Source organism: Nerophis lumbriciformis, linkage group LG39 (genome assembly GCF_033978685.3).
Source record: "Nerophis lumbriciformis linkage group LG39, RoL_Nlum_v2.1, whole genome shotgun sequence".
Taxonomy (NCBI): Eukaryota; Metazoa; Chordata; class Actinopteri; order Syngnathiformes; family Syngnathidae; genus Nerophis; species Nerophis lumbriciformis.
In genome coordinates this window covers 7747933-7769028 of record NC_084586.2, presented here as the reverse complement: position 1 = coordinate 7769028, position 21096 = coordinate 7747933, and the positions used below count along the sequence as shown (strand labels likewise).

Here is a 21096-nt window from a genome sequence, read left to right as displayed (position 1 = left end):
CAAACACAGAAACACATGTAGCGTGTTACAGCCGCTTTTATTTTGAAAATACATTTCTGAAAGCGGAAACTGCCTCACGTATTCATTTCCGGCTGCAGATGCGCAACACGCGTGGATAAAGTCACCATTCTAGTGACACACTTTATTCTTCTCTATTTTAATAATGTTGAAATGTGTTAGGATGCCCTAAATTTACTTGACGTTTATCTAGATAGCGTTTCATTCCTGAGTTGAGTTATGGCTTTATAAGCGAACATCTGATTGGATTGTAAAAAAAAACACATTTCAGTCACATGTAATCCAATTGGTTTAAATGATCAGGAAGTCCCTCGTACCCCTCACGCAATTGGTTAAAACAGATGCCAACTTCATGACGTCATTCCAAAAATTGTGTGCTTTCACTGACTGACACAAGAATGCCCTTCCTCATCTCCTTGGATGCTCACGGTATGAATGCATACTATTTATACGCGGATTATTTTTGTTACACGTTAGGAATTTGGGGGTATTGTAAAAGCGCTAAAATTGTAAAATGTTGTCCGGTTGGTGTTACAATGTGAAGTGACTGAAGAAGTAAGCTAGTCAAGCTACTGTGCATGCTAACATTGCTTAGCATCGCCGGTATCTGCTTACTTTTGTCATCTAATTGTACACACATGCAAGTAAAAATGTTTTTATAAGTGGTAAGTGTTTATCAAGGCGTTATAGGGTGGGGCTCTGGCTCTAACTACATAGGTCATAGGCTAACAACATAGTTTAATTTTCAACCTTTATTATTATCACTTTCCCCATCTCCATGTGCACAGAGCTGTCTTGTACCTGTTTAGATTTGCACAAGAAGCACCTGCTATCCAGCTGGAAGCATGACAAGTTTTCCACCTGCTTAACTGTTAATGCATGCCTGACTTTCCAGCTTTAAACCTCTAATTCTCTGTAGTCACTGCAGGTTGCCTTATTTACATGATGCCAAAGATCTGTTGCGCTCATGTGGACGTCTTCTGTTGCAGGCTAACAAAACGTCACAGTGGACCGCACCATCAGGAGTGGATGACAGACGGACAGACCGTTTGGAACAAGCCCTGAGCTGGCTCATCCCGGTGGGCTGCGGTAGCTCTATTTGAAGGCTTTGGAGACCTGTGGCTGTCTCAAGATGTCCATGAGACGGACAGAAGGGGTGTCCATCGCCCAGGCTTTGGCCATGACGGTTGCGGAGATCCCAGTCTTCCTCTATTCCACATTTGGTCAGGTAATCCCTTTCATTAATATGTGCTGCTATTGCCTCCGGTTCTTTCTTCCTATGTCTGTTAAGCTCAAAGATCCACTTACAGCAGCAGTTCTCGTTGCCTCTCAGTCCATATTTTCCCAGCTGAAGCTGACGCCGAGCTTGAAGAAAGTGCTCTTCGCCACGGCGCTGGGCAGCGTGGCGTTGGCGCTCACGGCTCATCATCTGAAGCGGCGAGGGAGGAAAAGGAAGCAGGCCATCCAGGCCAAGGAGGGGCAGAAGACGGTGGGAATGCCCGAAGCACTGCTCCGGACAGGAAGACCCTCGTCGTTGAAGAGAGGTAGTCATCGGACAGCTGGAGAACAATAATTACATGGCTGTCACCAACAGCCTGACAGTCAAATTGCTCCTAACTTAACTCGTTTTCTACGCAGTTCCGTTGTCGGGGCGACAGATGATGAGTCCGAGCACACGCAGCAACGACACTCTGAGCGGCATCTCCTCCCTGGCCCCCAGTAAACACTCGAGTTCCTCGCACAGCTTGGCATCTGTATGTGTTTCTGCAAGCCCTTTTTCCCGCCTGCGCGGCACATTGCTTTGACACGTGCGGTTTCACGCTAACAGATGCGAGTTCCGACCTCCCCGAATCAGTCGGCCAACCCGCCGACACCCTGGGAGGCCGAGGCTGTGGTTGAAGAGTCGGGTGCAGCGGAGGACGCCAACGCAGAGAATCTCTACTTAATGGGTAGGTGGTTGGAAAAGTTCTCATCATTTGTCCAGACTTTTGGCGTGACGGTATTCAAACATGTAACATCTCAAAGTTAACACAATAATAACAAGGTAACTAAATATTTTTTTTATCCCGTGATGGTGCTCAAGTGACTTCATTTCAGGAGTTGCTTGCAAAGTTTGGGTTGTGGGTTTTTTTAAGCTTATTTTTTAACGCACCGTTGCTTATTTGGGCTTGCTTCTTTGGGTCTGTTTCCTGGTAATGGCGCCCCCAGGTCGATTTGGTATGCATGCAAATGCCACATGTGCAACTACGCCAGAGCCCAGACCGACAGACAAACAAGTGATGAAAGAAAGGGTGAATTAGTGGGGAAAAATAATACAATTTAAAGGGGAACTGCACTTTTTGGGGGATTTTTACCTTCCATTCACAATCCTTAAGTAAGACAAGAACACGTATGCTTTTCCTTTTTCATGCATTCTAACTCGTAAATAAACATAGCAAAAGTCAGCTAACAATAGAGTCGATCTATTAAATATCGAAAAACCTCCATCAAGGTTTTACATACAGTACATGCCAAAAGTTTGGACACACCTTCTTATTCAATGCGTTTTCTTTATTTTCATGACTATTTACATTGTAGATTGTCACTGAATGCATCAAAACTATGAATGAACACATATGGAGTTATGTACTTTCAGAATCAGAAATACTTTAATAATCCCAGAGAACAAATTAACATTTTCAGCACAATCCCATTCAAAAGCGGACAAACATTACAGGGAGACAGAACAGGATCGCTGACGGGTCTGCCAACTTCCGGCGCCCCTTACAAAATGGTGAGAAACAGGTAAACACTGGGGAGGAGGGTGAGAAAAAAAAATTCAGTTTATGCCTGGGCCCTTGGAGAGGGGGTCCAGACTGAGGCCAAGGAAGAAAAAAAAAAAAAAACTCTTAGCCATAGCACACAAAAACATGTGCGTAAGAGGGAAAACTTAAAAAAACACAAACGACATTAAAGACATTAAAAGAGAAGAGCTGATACAACCAGCCACTTCTACACACAGCCACAAAAGTAAAACAACAAAAAAACATATACACTGTGGTGTTCCACGCCATCGTCTGCTGGGGTGGGGGGAGCATGGCCAGAGACAGGAGCAGACCCAACAAAGCAACCAAGAGAGTCGACTTCACCCTCGGCCGCCCACCAACTCTCGGCCAGTGTCCAGTCCGCATGGATGAGTGAGGATGCGTCTAAGGAGACCGAAGTGTCCGATACCTGCTCATTCAGCCAAGACTCTGAAGCCCGTCCATCCCGGCGCTCAGTGTCAGCTCCGCAGCCCTGTCTCTTCATCCGCATCTCCTCCAGTCTCTCCAAACGGACTGTGGTGTAGCAGAGACCCAGCAGCTGGTCTCCATGGCCAAAAGGCTCCCGGGAGGCAGATCCAGAAGTTCACGAAAAAAAAGTTTACCAAAAAAAGGTGAAATAACTGAAAACATGTTTTATGCCAAGAGTGTGCAAAGCAGTAATCAGAGTAAAGGGTGGATTTTTTGAAGAAACTAGAATATAAAACTTGTTTTCAGTTACAGTATTTTACCTTTTTTTGTCAGTACATGACTCCACGTGTGTTCATTCATAGTTTTGATGCCTTCAGTGACAATCTACAACAAGGGTGTCAAACTCATTTTAGCTCAGGGGCCGCACAGAGCAAAATCTGCGCACATGCGGGCCGGACGATTAAAATCATGGTATTAAAACTAAAAAAATAAAGACAACTTCAGGTTGTTTGGTTTGTCTTACTTTGGCCCAAAATAGAACAAACCCATTCTCAAAATTTTACAATAAAAATATTGAAAAAAATACCTAGCGCCAACACAATACCAGTGTTGGCGCTAGGTATGCTTTGCATACATTGGTGCATGCAAAACAACCGCAGGCGGCTGTGGCCTGCGGCTGGGGACCATAGTGGCCTTGACTTTGACACCACTGATTTACAATGTAAATAGTCATGAAAATAAAGAAAACGCATTGAATGAGAACGTGTGTCCAAACTTTTGGCCTGTACTGTACATCCTTCCATCCATTTTCTACCGCTCGTCCCTTTCGGGGTCGCGGGGGGGTGCTGGAGCCTATCTCAGCTGCCTTCGAGCGGAAGGCGGCGTACACTCTGGACAAGTCGCTACCTCATCGGAGGGCCAACACAGATAGACAGACAACATTCACACTCACATTCACACACTGTACTGTAAATGCTTTATGTATATGCAATGTAACAGGCACATTCATATATTTCCGTATTTTGCTCATTTTAAGCATACGGCGGTGTATTAATTTTCACAGACGCATCACAACGTTCGCTTTTTTTCTTCAACACTCTTGACTACAACTCGCGGCAGGCTTCGTGAGAGACAACAAACATAATGAAACCATGGCCCTGTACAACGTCTGCTCTCACCGGGATGCCGTCTGATGGGATCTTAATATATTCCCGTTTAGATGAAGAATTAATCATAATCCTCACGAAAGGTTAAAAGTGGGAGCAAACCAGCGTCTTTTCGTGTCATTCTCGCCATCTCAGGGTCTAAGTTGAATGTCAAAGTTGACCAACTTCTCGGTTTATGGCCACAACCTTCTACTATCCAGGTGAGAGGCATGATTTGTAATAAAAAAAAAACAAAAAAACTTTCAGAAGCTCAGAGGCAATGCAGCAGCTTAATATGTCAATATAGCAGCATACGCTAGTTAGCTCTCTGTGATCAATGCGCCAGTGCTAAAAGTAGGTACCTCACGTTAGCGCTTATAATAACAATATCGCTAATTCTTGGTTAATAGTCAGCTCATGAAATGTAAATGGAGTATTGCTGGCACTTTTTGGAGGGTTTTTTTAGTGGTTTAATGAGCGCATTAGACACTGACTTGTGTCTGTGTTTATTAAACAAGCATTGCATGAATCTAACTGTAGAGTCCCATGAGTACATTTTAATAAGGTACATATATTAAAGAAAAAAAAAATATTTGTGATTAATAGCAATTAGCTATAATTTAACTATAGGCAAAATGCAATAAAGCATAATTAACCCACACAGTATATTGGGGACTTTTTTTGTCCTAAATGTGTGCTCTATTTTTGGCCATAACTTTAGTTGTTTATTCCGAATAAGAATATTTTTTTCTAAAATGTCTTTTTTTTCATGTTTAATTGTAATATTTTTGTTTCACATACTTTCCTATATGAATGATACACTGGGAATTAATGTTATAGCCGTATAATAGCTAAAGGACAAACATGTTTGGATTCATATTTTTGTCTACATTGTTTTGGTCAAATCATTCAATACTTTCAGTCCTAAATAAAAATAGCAAACATGTCATGTTTGTTTTAATTTTAATTAATTCAATATCCATTTGATCCAATGTTTTTTAACATGAGTTTAAATATTAAAGGTCTGTGGTACTGGTGTAAAGATCAGGCCTAAATATACATACTATTGGTAATAAAATTAATATTGATGCATTGTTATATTTTTTAGCAGTGTAGTATTGGAGAAAAAAAAGTTAACATAACCACCATTTTTAACTGTACAGTCATTACACTATATAATTAAGCATTTTATAATTTAATTTTGGATGAAATAAAACAAGTTTTGATTACTAATCTTATGTAAACTTTGGCCTGATCTTTTTCTAGCAATGACTGTATCGATGATAACTTTCGTTATGCAAGTATTTTGCAATAATAAATAGGGATGATGTTCAAAAACCGGTTCTCCCGATGCTTCCATAAGAAAACAACCGATTCCATGGGTTCGAATCCCTTTTTGAGAACCGGTTCCCGTTATCGAAGCCACTACACCGTATTTTCGCGACCATAGGGGCACCGTGTCAGTTACGGGTGCTATTTCTGTATTTGACGCATAAATAAGGCGCAGCGTATTTTTGGGCGCAGGCATGGTTAAATATACGCTAGCTTAAAACATACGCTAGCATGCATGGACGCTGTTTTAAAAAGGCAGCAAGAGAAAAGCTGAGTTCAGTTGTACTTTATTGAAGTATTTATCAATGTACTCACATTATTTTTGGATCAATGCTCATCCACAAGTCCATCAAAGTCCTCATCTTCTGTGTCCGAAATTAGCAGCTGGGTAAGTTCTCCATCAAACAAGCCAGATTCCCTCTCGTCATTTTCAAAGTCAGTCTCGTGGCCGTGGGGCTCCTCGGAAAAGATGCCGGCTTTTGCGAAAGCTCGAACAACAGTGCAAGCAGACACGTTAGCTCAAGCATCCACGATCCATTCACAAATTGTAACGTAACTCGCCCGACGCTGCCTCCCAGTTTTCGTGAAGCTGTGTTCGTCCGTCATCCATCGCTCCCATGAAGCTCACAACTTCACTTTGAACGTCCTGTCCCATGTCCAGCGGTTGGAGTTCCTTCGTCATGCCTTAATGATGACTCCAGGTGGAAACTTTTCTTTCGGCAGCGTCTTCCCTTTGAAAATCACCACAGGTGACAGTTTCTGTCCATTAGCATAGCAAGCTAGGACAACAGTAAAAGCCAACTTCTCTTGCCCCGTTGTGCGTATCGATTCTCTACCGTGCTGGTCCCCTTCTTCTCCACAGTGTGCTTCACCGGGATGTCGAAAGTGAGCGGCACCCCGTCCATGTTGGTGATGTGTTTGTCTGCAATTTTTTTAATTTACAACGCACATAGCAGCATTCTATGCTCACTGGGGGTGTGCCTTTAGCGTCCTCTCTCACCTGAAACCTTCACCCTTTAACGTTCGCATGCTGTCCTCAGTCACGTCCACCTTTCCTCCATATAAACAGTGTGCCGGTCCAGTCACATAACATCTACGGCTTTTGGAACTCAGTGCACACACAACAACCAAGAGATTCGATAAGGAATCGGTTCGATAAGAGAATTCGATAATGGCATCGACATCAATAATTTATTAACGAACATCATCCCTAATAATAAATTAGATCAAATGGGAATTCAAAGGGTCAAAATGAAAACAAAACATGAAATGTTTTCTATTTTATTTAGGACTAAAGTTGATTTGTGAAATAAATATGAATCTCAACATGTTTTATACACATTAAACTAAATTTTTTTTATCCTTTAGCCACTCTATGGCTATAAGATGTAGTAATGAGGTGACTATGGACAAAATGCAATTAATTGCTTGTGTGTTAAGATGCACTGTGCGTGTGTGTGTTCTGTCAGGCATGGAGTTGTTTGAGGAAGCGCTCCGAAAGTGGGAACAGGCCCTGCTCATACGCCACCGCACCCACTCCAGCAGCAACAGCAGCCTGGCTCTGCAGGGGGCAGCGAGCGGAGATGCACCCACGGTAACAGTCATGCGTCTGTCCAGCCTGTTTTCTGTTTGTTTAGTCATTGTTATGTCTGCTGAGGAAACACCACTTGGTATGTACAACTTCCTGTCCTGATGAGTACGCGTGCAATAAACCTTCAAAATACAAATCATTACAATTAATGCATCATTAAAGTGTAACTTGGCATACCTTCTTTTTTTTTGTTTTAACAAAGTGAACCATGTTTCCAAAGTTACATTTAAAAAATGGTAATATTATACGAAATGTATTGAATAAAAAAAATCTGCACTTAGGGATGTCCTGATCAACATCCGATCTGGTCCGATTTTGAGTCCCGATCCGATACTTTGACAATAGCTTATACAAGTGAAAATGTTGTATAGCAAGTAACTAAAGTCAACACAATAACTTATTTTTATTAAACTTATCTTATTACATATATAATCTGCTAGTATTGTTGTAAATCAGATGATGTCTTAATATTGAATGCTAGATACAATTGTTTTAGAATAGAATAGAATAGATCTTTATTGTCATTGTACATTGTACAACGAAATTGCAAGCAAACTCATTTCTACAAAATAAACTATCTAGTGCAGAGGTTCTCAAGCTTTTTTCACCAAGTACCACATCAGGAAAAACTTAGCCCTCCAAGTACCACCGTAATGAACAACATTAAAATACAGTAACGTAGTAGGCCCAAGTATTCATTAAAAACAAGGCAGAGGTTTTATTTAGCAAGTGTATTGAATATTTTTGGCCACTGTAATGTTTGAACAGTAACACTGTGTTTGAATTAGGGTTGTATGGTATACTGCTATTAGCAGAGGTGGGTAGAGTAGCCAGAAATTGTACTCAAGTAAGAGTACTGGTGCTTTAGAGATTTATTACTCAAGTAAAAGTAAGGAGTAGTCACCTAAATATTTACTTGAGTAAAAGTAAAAAGTATGTTGTGAAAAAACTACTCAAGTACTGAGTAACTGATGAGTAACCTGTTTATTTAATGACTGCAACAAATAATGCACAAAAACATAAAAATAGCAATGAGCAAATTCAGAGCCAGGAATATCTCTGAAACAACTAAAACAATAATGTATATTAAATAATAATATATTAACCTGAAAAAAATTAAGGCAAATTGAGCCACACCATAGGCTCAGTAGGCAGAGATTACAAAGGAAAATAACAAGTTAGCCTTTACACAAACCATAAACTGATAGGTGTGGGCTGCACCTGGGAACACACTGTGCACTTCTGATTGGTGTTTGTATGCATGCGTGTGTGTTTGTGCGACTGTGCGTGTCTCTGTCTGTCTGTCTGTCTATGAGGCTGCAGTGCGTTAATAAATGTCCCCACACGATGTACATTTGACAGTGATTCATAGCAGGGAAGCTAACATCAGCCTACGGTGACAGCCAACATATCTACTAACGTTACTTACCGCGATGTGCTTCCTCAAATTTGACGTTGAGTTCATGTAAGCTTAAATGTCCACTTGTTTGGGGAGACACATATGACAACGCATTACATAACTGTTTTTTTGGTTGTCTGAAGCGTGAACATCGATTGTATGTGAGGCCAGGGAGGTTAGCGTTTGTTGTTGTCTCTGCCATTGTTGTTGTTTGCCGCTGAAACTTTATGTGCAGTTAATCATGTGACCACCTGGCTCTGTTTGATTGGTGAAACGGAGTCAAACGTCACCAGTGACTGCATTTGATTGGTGAAACGGAGTCAAACGTCACCAGTGACTGTATTTGATTGGTGAAACGCAGGCATGCGATAGAACCTACTTTGAAGGTATGTCTGACAAACCAAAACAAAAAAAGCGTGCATTAACAGATCGATAAAAATCAGTAGCGAGCTGAATGTACATAAATGGAGCGGAGTAAAAGTAGCGTTTCTTCTCTATAAATATACTCAAGTAAAAGTATGTTGCATTAAAACTACTCTTAGAAGTACAATTTATCCCAAAAGTTACTCAAGTACAAACCCCGTTTCCATATGAGTTGGGAAATTGTGTTAGATGTAAATATAAACGGAATACAATGATTTGCAAATCCTTTTCAACCCATATTCAATTGAATGCACTACAAAGACAAGATATTTGATGTTCAAACTCATAAACTTTTTTTTTTTTTTGCTTAGAATTTCATGGCTGCAACACGTGCCAAAGTAGTTGGGAAAGGGCATGTTCACCACTGTGTTACATGGCCTTTCCTTTTAACAACACTCAGTAAACGTTTGGGAACTGAGGAGACACATTTATTAAGCTTCTCAGGTGGAATTATTTCCCATTCTTGCTTGATGTACAGCTTAAGTTGTTCAACAGTCCGGGGGTCTCCGTTGTGGTATTTTAGGCTTCATAATGCGCCACACATTTTCAATGGGAGACAGGTCTGGACTACAGGCAGGCCAGTCTAGTACCCGCACTCTTTTACTATGAAGCCACGTTGATGTAACACGTGGCTTGGCATTGTCTTGCTGAAATAAGCAGGGGCATCCATGGTAACGTTGCTTGGATGGCAACATATGTTGCTCCAAAACCTGTATGTACCTTTCAGCATTAATGGCACCTTCACAGATGTGTAAGTTACCCATGCCTTGGGCACTAATACACCCCCATACCATCACAGATGCTGGCTTTTCAACTTTGCGCCTATAACAATCCGGATGGTTATTTTCCTCTTTGGTCCGGAGGACACGACGTCCACAGTTTCCAAAAACAATATGAAATGTGGACTCGTCAGACCACAGAACACTTTTCCACTTTGTATCAGTCCATCTTAGATGAGCTCAGGCCCAGCGAAGACGACGGCGTTTCTGGGTGTTGTTGCTAAACGGTTTTCGCCTTGCATAGGAGAGTTTGAACTTGCACTTACATATGTAGCGACCAACTGTAGTTACTGACAGTGGGTTTTTGAAGTGTTCCAGGGCCCATGTGGCGATATCCTTTACACACTGATGTTGCTTGTTGATGCAGTACAGCCTGAGGGATCGAAGGTCACGGGCTTAGCTGCTTACGTGCAGTGATTTCTCCAGATTCTTTGAACCCTTTGATGATATTACGGACCGTAGATGGTGGAATCCCTAAATTCCTTGCAATAGCTGGTTGAGAAAGGTTTTTCTTAAGCTGTTCAACAATTTGCTCACACATTTGTTGACAAAGTGGTGACCCTCGCCCCATCCTTGTTTGTGAATGACTGAGCATTTCATGGAATCTACTTTTGTACCCAATCATGGCACCCACCTGTTCCCAATTTGCCTGTTCACCTGTGGGATGTTCCAAATAAGTGTTTGATGAGCATTCCTCAACTTTATCAGTATTTATTGCCACCATTCCCAACTTCTTTGTCACGTGTTGCTGGCATCAAATTCTAAAGTTAATGATTATTTGCAAAAAAAAAAAAGTTCATCAGTTTGAACATCAAATATGTTGTCTTTGTAGCATATTCAACTGAATATGGGTTGAAAATGATTTGCAAATCATTGTATTCCGTTTATATTTACATCTAACACAATTTCCCAACTCATATGGAAACGGGGTTTGTCGATGTAACGGAGTAAATGTCGCGCGTTACTACCCACCTCTGGGTATTAGTATAGTACCGTGATACTAATGAATCATTTTCGCTACGATACCGTCTCTGAAACGTAGCGGTCCCGCGCCCGCGTCGAAGTCACGTCGTGACATTGCTGGTTTACGAGCAGAGGAGCATGTTCGGCAGCACACAATCACGGAGTACTTACAAGCAGACACAGTGTGTAGACAGAAAAGGGAGAACGGACGCATTTTGGCTTAAAAACTAAAGATAAAGGTGAAGTTATAACACTGAAACGCCCTCAGGAAGAGGTGCTTTAAGACAGACAGTAGCTAGCTAGCGGCTAACGTCCATCCGCCGTCTGCAGTGTTTTAACTACTTCTAAATCAGTAATCCTGGTCTCCATGGCGACAAAGTATGTTTCTTACAAGTATCATCCCTGCAGGACGGGGAATAGTTAAACATGCTTCACTACACACCGTAGGAGGATGCAATAGCTCACAGGCATCAAAATGTAAACAAACGCCATGGGTAGATCTGCACCTAACATCCACTGTAATGATATCAAGTACAGGCACGTACCTAGTCGATACTACTATGAATACGTTGATATTTTTTGCCATCACAACATCTTCTTTCGTTTTTTTAAAATGTACATTATGTTTATAAACTCAGGAAATATGTCCTGGACACATGAGGACTTTGAATATGACCAATGTGTGATCCTGTAACTACTTGGTATCGGATTGATACCTAAATGTGTGGTATCATCCAAAACTAATGTAAAGTATCACACAGAAGAATAAGTGATTATTACATTTTAACAGAAGTGTAGACAGAACATGTTAAAAGAGAAAGTAAGCAGATATTAACAGTAAATGAACAAGTAGATTAATAATTATGTTTCTACAACTTGTCCTTAATAATTTTGACAAAATAATAGAATGATGAATGACACAATATGTTTCTGCATATGTCAGCAGACTAATTAGGAGTCTTTGTTTGTTTACTTACTACTAAAAGACAAGATGTCTAGTATGTTTACTATTTTATTTAAGGACTTAACTGCAATAAGAAACATATGTTTAATGTACCGTAAGATGTTTTGTTAAAATAAATCCAATAATAAAAACATTTTGTGGTCCCCTTTATCTAGAAAAGTACCAAAATAATTTTAGTTCCGGTACCAAAATATTGGTGTCGTTACAACTCTAGTTTGAATACTTCATAATCAAGTGATTTATTTTTGGGTGTACCAAAAGATGGAGCCTGTGTACCACTACACAATCACTGAACTAGTGCACAATAACTAAACAAAAGCAAAAACTATCATTTGCTCCCATTGAAATCAGAATCAGAATCAGCTTTATTGTCATTACGCAAGGTAACGAGATTGAGGCCATTCCATCCAGTGCGATGTGTGCATGCTAGAAAAACAATGTGCAAATATATAAAAATATAAAAATGTAGAAGTGCAATGAATATGGTGTGAAATGAATATATACATGAAAAAAAAACAAAAAAAAAACAGGGTGGTTGGTGGAATGGGTTATTGCACCGAAGAGAAGGCAGTTATGAGGGACAATGGGGCAGTCCGTTCAGGATGGTTATGGCCCTGGGGAAGAAGCTGTTCTTTAGCCTGTTACTTCCTGACCTTGTAAACAAAAACTCAAAACATTATTTTGCAATAAAAGAAAAATATCGATCTAATCATTTTAGTATGATTTCTATACTGATACTACACTATGTATCAATAGGATCGACATCTGGATCGACCACCTCTACTTTAAATTGAAGTTTAAGCAGTTAGCTCTGTGCGTGCATGCGTGCGTGTAGGATGCTTAGCCATTCATTCACCTCTAGTCCTCAAGTGATAATAGTACTTGGAAGAGACTTAGTTCATTTTCCACTATGGTGGTGAGGATTAGTATCTTCGAAGCTGCTACGCACTGTGGATAGACGACGCCTCCGTTGCAGCGTGCTCTCAAATCCGAGCCGGTGTTCTAGCAAGACACGCCCCCTCCTGGAATTCACATGCCTCCTGCATGTGTGTGACCAGAAAATACAAAAATGTAATTGTGTCTGTGGCTTCCAGGTTGAAGCCCACAATAAAGTGCTTGCCGACAAGCTGGAGACTCTGCTGCACAGGGCGTACCACCTGCAGGAGGACTTTGGCGGCAGCATCCCGACCGACAGCTTGCTGGCAGACTTTGGTAGGAGAGCCCAAAATAAAGATTTAAGAAATATATGATTCAAGAAAAAAAAAAAAAACTGTGCTTTCTTTTGACAGAGAGCGTGGGGACGCTCATCCTGCCTCCAGTGGAGAGGTTCCACATGCTGCAGGACGACGACACCGCCACCATTTCCTCTGACCAGTCCTTCTTCTCGGCCGCCGAGGTAAATGCTACGCTAACCCCGCCACCCACATTCCTTAATGGTTTACTCGACAACAATTGTTTTTTGTCGGCGCAGATGTTTGACACCTTCTCTCTGGAGGACTCCTACCAGCTCCTCAAACCAGCGGCTCTCTATGAAGAAGCCTTGGCCCTGGTCAGGGAGGACAAAGTGGCCTACAGGTCTCTCAGGTACGTCCGAGAAAAAGGTATTGTCACTTTCCGTTATTTGTAGAGCACAAAATATTCTTCACTACAACAAGTGAGTTTTCACTTCTGATACCAATATTGGAGCTTTGTAGGGGCCGATACCAATATTTATCCGATATGATATCAGCAGGAATCATACATGCTTTTATTATTTTGTAATATGCAATGTTAGAAAAGGCTTGATCAAGTGAAATTATTCAGAGTACCATAGTAGGTACTGCTCACACTAGAACTGATGCAGTACCAATTTCTGGTACCTGGGAATCCATACAGATACTCCAATGTTTGGTACTTGTGTGTGTTAATAAATATTTGTTTTTGATTGGAAAATCTATTTTTTTTTATTGCAAAATAAGCTGATTATGATAACTGCTGTCCAGTTGTTATATCTTATTTTATCATCATCATAATATCATTTGCGAGTATAACATTAAGTTGCAAATCCAAGACGTTAGATTAATTTTTTTTATTTTTTTATTTTTATTTAGCCTTTATTTAACCAGGTAAAATCCCAATGAGATCAAATATCTCTTTTCCAAGAGAGACCTGGCCAAGAGGGCAGCAGCAAGGTTACATTAAAAACAGTAAACAAATACATAAAAAAATCACATTTACAACATTAAAACTTGCTCACATGACACATGTGCATACAGACAAGGTAGACTGCAGTCCTTTCACAGAAGCTTTAAACTCATTCAACGTAACAAGGGTTTGAAGTTTATTATTCGATTGTAGGTTATTCCAAGCCTTCGGTGCTGAAAACCTAAACGCTTTCTTGCCCAGTTCAGTTCTTACTTTGGGGACGACAAATTGCAGAACATTCATTGAACGAAGATTGTGACGTCCTTGTTTCTTTGTTAAAAGACAAGACTGATAAGATGGAGTGATACCCAGAATGGTTTTGTAGATGAAAACATACCAATGATTGAGGCGTCGAGCACATAAAGATGTCCAGTTAACAATTGAGTATAATACGCAATGGTGAGTAAGGCGAGCACAGTTGGTGATGAATCTCAGTGCCCCGTGGTACACACTATCCAGCTTGTGGAGACAACCAGCAGTAGCATTCATGTACAACACAGTAGCGGCAGTAGTGTATAGTTTATGGTGTGAAAAACACTAACATCATTTTCAACTGTCTACAATGGACTTACGCTGTCTTTGACGTTGAGTGGTAATTGTTTTTGGCGACACCAAGTGGCCACAATGATTCATTACGTTAAGCTCATGATGAAGTAAGTTGAATGATGTGGACACGTTTGTTACCGGATACGTTTTAATGTGCTTCTGCCTTGGAGACTTTGTATGTGTAAGTAATAGGCAACTATAATTATTTGATACTTGTTTATATTGACAAATGTGCTGTTTTAGACTGCAGTATCGTTCAATGAAGGACACTTGTTACGTATGTCTGACTTGTGTGCTTAGCTGTTGTGTAGCTGCTCCTAGTAGCATACCATGTTTACATCCATCCATCCATTTTCTACCGCTTGTCCTTTTCGGGGTGGTGTGGGTGGTCGCTGGAGCCTATCCCATCTGCACTCGGACAGAAGGAAGGTACAAGTCACCTTCATATGAATGACTTGACTAAAATACAAGAAAAGATCAACCTTGTGTGCTTTTTAGAGGACATTTAGATGTTAACTGGCTGTCCAGCTTTGTGCAAGTAAACACGCTGCGGGACTGATTGTATCGGAGCGCTTATGTCGGATATTTTGCATGCAAGCCCATATGGTCCAATACTTGTTTTTTGCTTTGCCCATATCGATGCGAATCAAGACACCGTGACTTTTAGCACTTTTTGGTTGACGTTGCCCCCAGCTTTCTTTAATTGCCATTGTTCAATCGCAGCAAAGGAAGCTGGCAAGCTACCGTATTTTCTGGGCTATACAGTGCACCGTTATTTACGCCGCATCCACCAAATTTGAGAAAAAAAAGGTATGTTTACATATATTAGCCGCACCAAACTATAAGCCGCAGATATATACCGATACGAAAGATATTTGTAAATGTTTATTTACATACTTTAATTGTGTCCAAACGGTGTAACACGGCAGTAAATCGGATGATCAAACAAAACATAAGTCATCGTCATGGACCTACTAGCTGCGGAAGCTAGCTCTCCAATCAGCTAAACAGACTGAGTAACTCCACGGTGTCGTCTTGGTGAATTTACAAAAGAATGTCATTGTGAGTTAATAATACTAACACAGACACTTGTAAATGTGTTAGCATATTCGCTAAAGTTAACGACGCTAGCTTAATGACATTACAATAAAATGTACAAATTTGCATGAAAACACTCCCACAGACATCACACATGGGACGGTTTAGTAAGCATGAATGTTCTTAGTTATATTGTAAAACTTGCAAACGTTGCTTGGAGTGATGAAGAATCATTTCGAGCAGAAACGGTATGGACAAATACTTCTAGTCCAGGGCATGAAACAGGAAGTACATTGTCAACCTGCACCACCTTGACGTGAGCAAACTCGTCCAAAAGATAGCGCCATAGCACAAACAATAAAACATCTTTCCAGAGTCTCTCTTGGTGCTGTATAAAAACTAATTGTTGAATACAAAGCATTATGGCAGCTAGCGAAGAAAAATCCATAGATTAGCCGCATTGCTTTTATAAGCCGCAGGGTTCAAAGCATGGGAAAAAGGTAGCAGCTTATAGTCCAGAAGATACAGTAAATGCATGGAAGCACAATCCAGGTTTAAAACCCCAACACATTGTATTCAACACATTGAAATGATCAAATGTGTTTGTACTCGGCACTAATGTTGACGAAAGATGATTAATCAAACAGATGAAATCAGAGTCATGGTCTAGTCTTTAAGCAGTAGCAACAGAAACGTCCTATTTTAGGAGAAAAACACACAGCAAAAATGTTAAGATTGATTCTGACTGGTGAGTATGATCCGTTGTAATGAAGTCTTTGATGTGGTCTTACCAGGACTGAACTGCTTGAATGCTACGGCAACCGAGACTTCCTGGCCAAGCTTCACTGTGTCAGACAAGCGTTCCAGGTGGGCTTGAAGTTTGTGAATTTCCACAACATCGACAACGCTTCCCTGTTGATGCCTCAAAGATCAGGACCCTCCGCTTGTCTTGCAGGTTCTGCTGCTGGACGAGACTCACCGCACGTTCTTCATGGAGACCGGCAAGCAAATGATTGCCGGCTTGATGGTGAAGGCAAACAAGGTGAAGCGTCTGCTCGGACCAACACTTTCCTTGCGGCCTAAGATGATTTAGTTGGTTAATTTCTAACCCCCCAGAGTCCTAAAGGCTTCCTGGAGAGCTACGAGGACATGTTGCTGTATACGCAGCGAGAGGAAACGTGGCCCGTCACCAAGATGGAGCTGCATGGCCGTGGGGTGAGTGACAAATAAAACACGTTTATAGACTTAAACATCAAATATGTTGTTTACTTTCTTCTCCTGCTGTCACCATTGGTGTTTATTCTTAATGCACAGATGTCCAAAGTGCGGCCTATAGAGTAGTTAATTTTTTTTATTTTGCACATTCTAAAAATACAATTAAGTGTTTAAATATTGTAATAAAGTGCTGTTTTCTTCCAGTGCAAAATAATACTAAAAATATACAGCAAGTTATTCTCCCGGGACTCTTATTTTGTTAGCGCAGTCAGACAGAATTAGAAATGGGACATTCGCGAACAAAACAAGTCTTTTGAACGGCTTTTTTAAGTGAACGATAAGAATTGATTCACACTTGTGAGCCGTTTGTTTGGGAGCCGTTTTGTATGCACATGCATACTACCTGACTGGCAACTGGACTAGAAATGAGTCAGAGTCAAAGGAAACTGGGCACTATTTGGAATTATTATTTTTAATGGTATTTATTTATTTATTTTTATTTTTATTTAGATTCACTTTTTCGGTTCATTATACTAAAGTGTACACACACACAAAGTATGATATTAAAATTTTGTACTCAAATTTTTATTAATTCCTAATTTTTACAGTAAAAGTCAATCAATAAAGATCTATCTATCTATCTATTTAGTTTTATTTATATTTTTTGTACCCATTAATTATTTTTAATTTTATTTACTATTATTGTGTTTTTTCTGTGTTGTTAAAATGCTACATAATTTTTCTAGGTGAGTTTTGATTTCAAAATAGTGATGTCACTGCCAAAGCCTGGAAATATGGCACCGCCTTTTGGAATGTTTACAATGAAAACACAACAAAAAACAAAAGTATAGCTAATGTTTCAGAATAATTCCCATCAACAGAGTAATATTTGTGTAAATTAAATTATTCTGTCCTACATCAGCACGGTGGAACAGGGGTTAGTGCATGTGCCTCACAATACGAAGGTCTTGAGTTCAATCCCGAGCTCGGGATCTTTCTGTGTGGAGTTTGCATGTTCTCCAAGTGACTGCGTGGGTTCCCTCCGGGTACTCCGGCTTCCTCCCACCTCCAAAGACCTGGGGATAGGTTGATTGGCAACACTACATTGGCCCTAGTGTGTGAATGTGAGTGTGAATATTGTCTATCTGTGTTGGCCCTGCGATGAGGTGGCGACTTGTCCAGGGTGTACCCCGCCTACCGCTCGAATGCAGCTGGGATAGGCTCCAGGACCCCTGCGACCCCAAAGGGGACAAGCGGCAGAAAATGGATGGATGGATATTGACAGATAGATCTGAAAATGATCTAGAGATTTAAGCGTTAAATAAAATATAAAAAATAATTGACTTATGTTCACAGGTGGTGTGCATGAGCTTCTTTGACATCGTGCTGGACTTTATCCTGATGGACGCCTTCGAAGACCTGGAGAACCCTCCCTCCTCGGTCGTGGCGGTGCTGAGGAACCGCTGGCTCTCGGACAGCTTTAAAGAGACTGTGAGTGTTTCACACACACACGCAGACAGTCAGTATTATTAAATCATGATTATGTTGTTGTGTCAGGCTCTGGCCACAGCTTGCTGGTCTGTCCTGAAGGCAAAAAGACGTCTTCTCATGGTGAGATGGGCGTGTGCGTTTATTACACTTTTCCCCTCTCCCTGAGGTCCAATTGTTTGTTTTCCTTCTGTCAGGTTCCCGACGGCTTCATCTCACACTTCTACGCCATATCGGAGCACGTGAGCCCGGTTTTAGCTTTCGGCTTTTTGGGCCCCCGGCAGCACTTAAGCGAAGTGTGTACTATTTTTAAGGTGCGTATGAGTTTCAAGGCACACTGTTGACCATCCGCGCCTCAAGAACCAGACTTATTTGGCTTCCGTTCATCCGCAGCAACAAATCGTGCAGTACCTCAAGGACATGTTTGACCACGACAAGGTCCGCTTCAACTCGGCGCAGTGCTTGGCCGAAGACATCCTGAAACTTTCCCACCGCCGGAGTGACATTTTGCTGGGCTACTTGGGCATTGATGGGCTCCAGGAGCTCAACGGCGCGCCGCCTGCCGACACGTTCGCGAGCCTCACTGACTGACAACATCAACTCACGCTTTGTCACTCGCCATTGTGAAGAAGGAGGGAGGAGCGGAGTTATCAGCCGCAGCCAATCAGTCAATTCCCCCTGCAATCACATGATCTCAGGCGCGAGGAGGAGCTCGCTAGGAATGAAGGGACCACTTGCCTGTAGACTGCACCGCTGGATTGGCAGCAGTTTTGCTTTGTCACTTTCACATCATCAGCCTGTGATCTTGGAGATATCTTACAGGTGTGAATGACAGTCTGCCTGTTTCTGTTGTGTACCGTATTTTCCGGGCTATATTGAAGCCGAGCCCACCAAATTTTAGAAGAAATAAATATTTTCACATATATTAACCGCAGCGGACCATAAGCCGCACATATATGCCGGTAAGAAAGAGTTTGTAAATTTTTATTTACATACCTTAATTGTTTCCAAACAGTGTTTGTAAATTATTTTATCAAACAAAACAGAAGTCTCGTCATGGACTTACTAGCTGCGGAGGCTAGCTCTCCAAACAGCTAACTAGACTCGATAACTCCACTGTGATGTTTTGGTGAATTTAGGAAAAAAATATTTAAAAAGATTGCCATTGTAAGTTAATAATAATAACACGGACGCTCACATAACGTGTTAGCATATTAGCTAATGCTAACCACGATAGCTGGATTACGATAGCCCGTACAAATATGCATGAAAACACTACTACAGACATCACACATGGGACGGCTTAGTAAGTATGAATAGTTTTAGTTGTATTGTAAAACTTACAAACGTTGCTTGGAGTGATGAATGAAGAATCCCTATGAGCAAAAACGCTATGGACGAATACATCCGGTTCAAGGAACGAAACAGGAAGTACATTTTCAACCCGCAGCACCTGCAGTGAGCAAACTCGTTCAAAAGACGGCGCCATAGCACAAACAATAACACACCTTTTCAGTGTCTCTGTCAGTGTATTATGAAAAAGTAGTGGCTTATAGTACGGGAAATACGGTATTTTATCGTAAACAATACCTGCTAAATGAATTTGAATTCTACTTGAATCTGAATGCAGCTATATAGGAATCATTTTATTTATATATATATATATATATATATATATAATTTTTTTTTTTCATTTAGTTTTAATTGTCTGTGGGAATTGCTAAATATACATATGTTACTGTGGACTTGTCACATTCCTTGCTGCACGGGGACTTGTTTTTTTTCTGGAGTTGTGAAATGCCGATTTGACATTTGTTAAAAGCGACTGATGAAATGTAACAATGTACATCACCACCACCACCACCACAAATGAAAACATAACACAAAACGCGTATTTACCCATGCAATGCCTCTTTTACATTTACAATATCTTACACACAATATCTTCTGAGAACAACTGAACTGACCATAAGAGGAAACATGTCCCCCTGGTGGTGATGGATAACATTACATTGTTTGTAATTTTGCAACTGGATGTCAAACAGGCACATTGTAACCTACATGATTGCACTGATTACCTTAAAGTTATCCAACTTTATAATTTGATGCCCTTAAAGTGAATTAACTAGCTGTAAATATGGAATGATACAGGCCATTAGAATGCATTTATGCCTTTTGGGTGTTAACATTATGTCTCATATGTTAATATTATGATAATGTACATAAGAGATTATCTTTCCCACAAAACTATATGAAAATACGTTTCCTTTGTCTGACATTTACTATAATATTTAATCCATCAATGTTTAGTTGACTATCAAACATCCAGTTCCAAAAACAATGTTAATACTGTTTTTTTCTTTTGAGAACAGTTGTTGCATGTGAATGTGTAGAATCATTCATTTAAACCCAATTTATACAAGTACGTCTTGAAGAAAATGTTATGGAAACACTTAGTAAAAAATGAAATCTAAAGGGAAAATACTTGTTTTTAAAACTGCATCAAGAGTCCTCTTCATGTATTTATATCATTTTAATTCTAATGCTTGTATCAAGTGTAAATGGGTGTTGATATTCTATATTAAATGTTATTTTTTGTTATCAACAAATAGTATGTCAATGTTTAATGATTTGACTAAATGTATAGCTTTAAAAAATATTGCGTGTGTTTAGTGTTTGAGACTTTGAAGTGTGTGTTTTTGGTCCATTCAATAATTCTTCTCGATACACTTCCGGCTTCCACCTCTCTCTTTGTGCTGATTGGGCGTTTCCCGAACTGCCGGGGATCCTTTGAAGGCG

At 40.5% G+C, this 21096-nt stretch overlaps 1 protein-coding gene across 1 annotated transcript; it reads left to right on the top strand.

Annotated features, from left to right (window-relative positions):
- The first annotated feature begins 161 nt into the window (after positions 1–161).
- On the top strand, positions 162–20992 carry miga2 (mitoguardin 2). Its single transcript, XM_061931732.2, has 16 exons — positions 162–447; positions 1008–1246; positions 1352–1562; positions 1657–1772; positions 1847–1967; positions 7177–7301; positions 12921–13038; positions 13116–13222; positions 13298–13410; positions 16389–16461; positions 16550–16636; positions 16711–16809; positions 18166–18300; positions 18367–18420; positions 18495–18611; positions 18691–20992. Exons 2-16 carry the CDS (start codon positions 1151–1153, stop codon positions 18886–18888), a joined length of 1770 nt encoding a protein of 589 aa, XP_061787716.1. The 5' UTR covers positions 162–447; positions 1008–1150; the 3' UTR covers positions 18889–20992.
- The last annotated feature ends 104 nt before the right edge of the window (positions 20993–21096 follow it).

Bases quoted from the DNA above. Each gene is read 5' to 3' on its own strand.
- miga2 (XM_061931732.2), top strand. From the start codon at position 1,151: ATGTCCATGAGACGGACAGAAGGGGTGTCCATCGCCCAGGCTTTGGCC. The intron at 16,637-16,710 runs GTGAAGCGTCTG...CTAACCCCCCAG, and splicing joins TGATGGTGAAGGCAAACAAG to AGTCCTAAAGGCTTCCTGGA. The intron at 18,301-18,366 runs GTGAGTGTTTCA...TTGTTGTGTCAG, and splicing joins CGGACAGCTTTAAAGAGACT to GCTCTGGCCACAGCTTGCTG.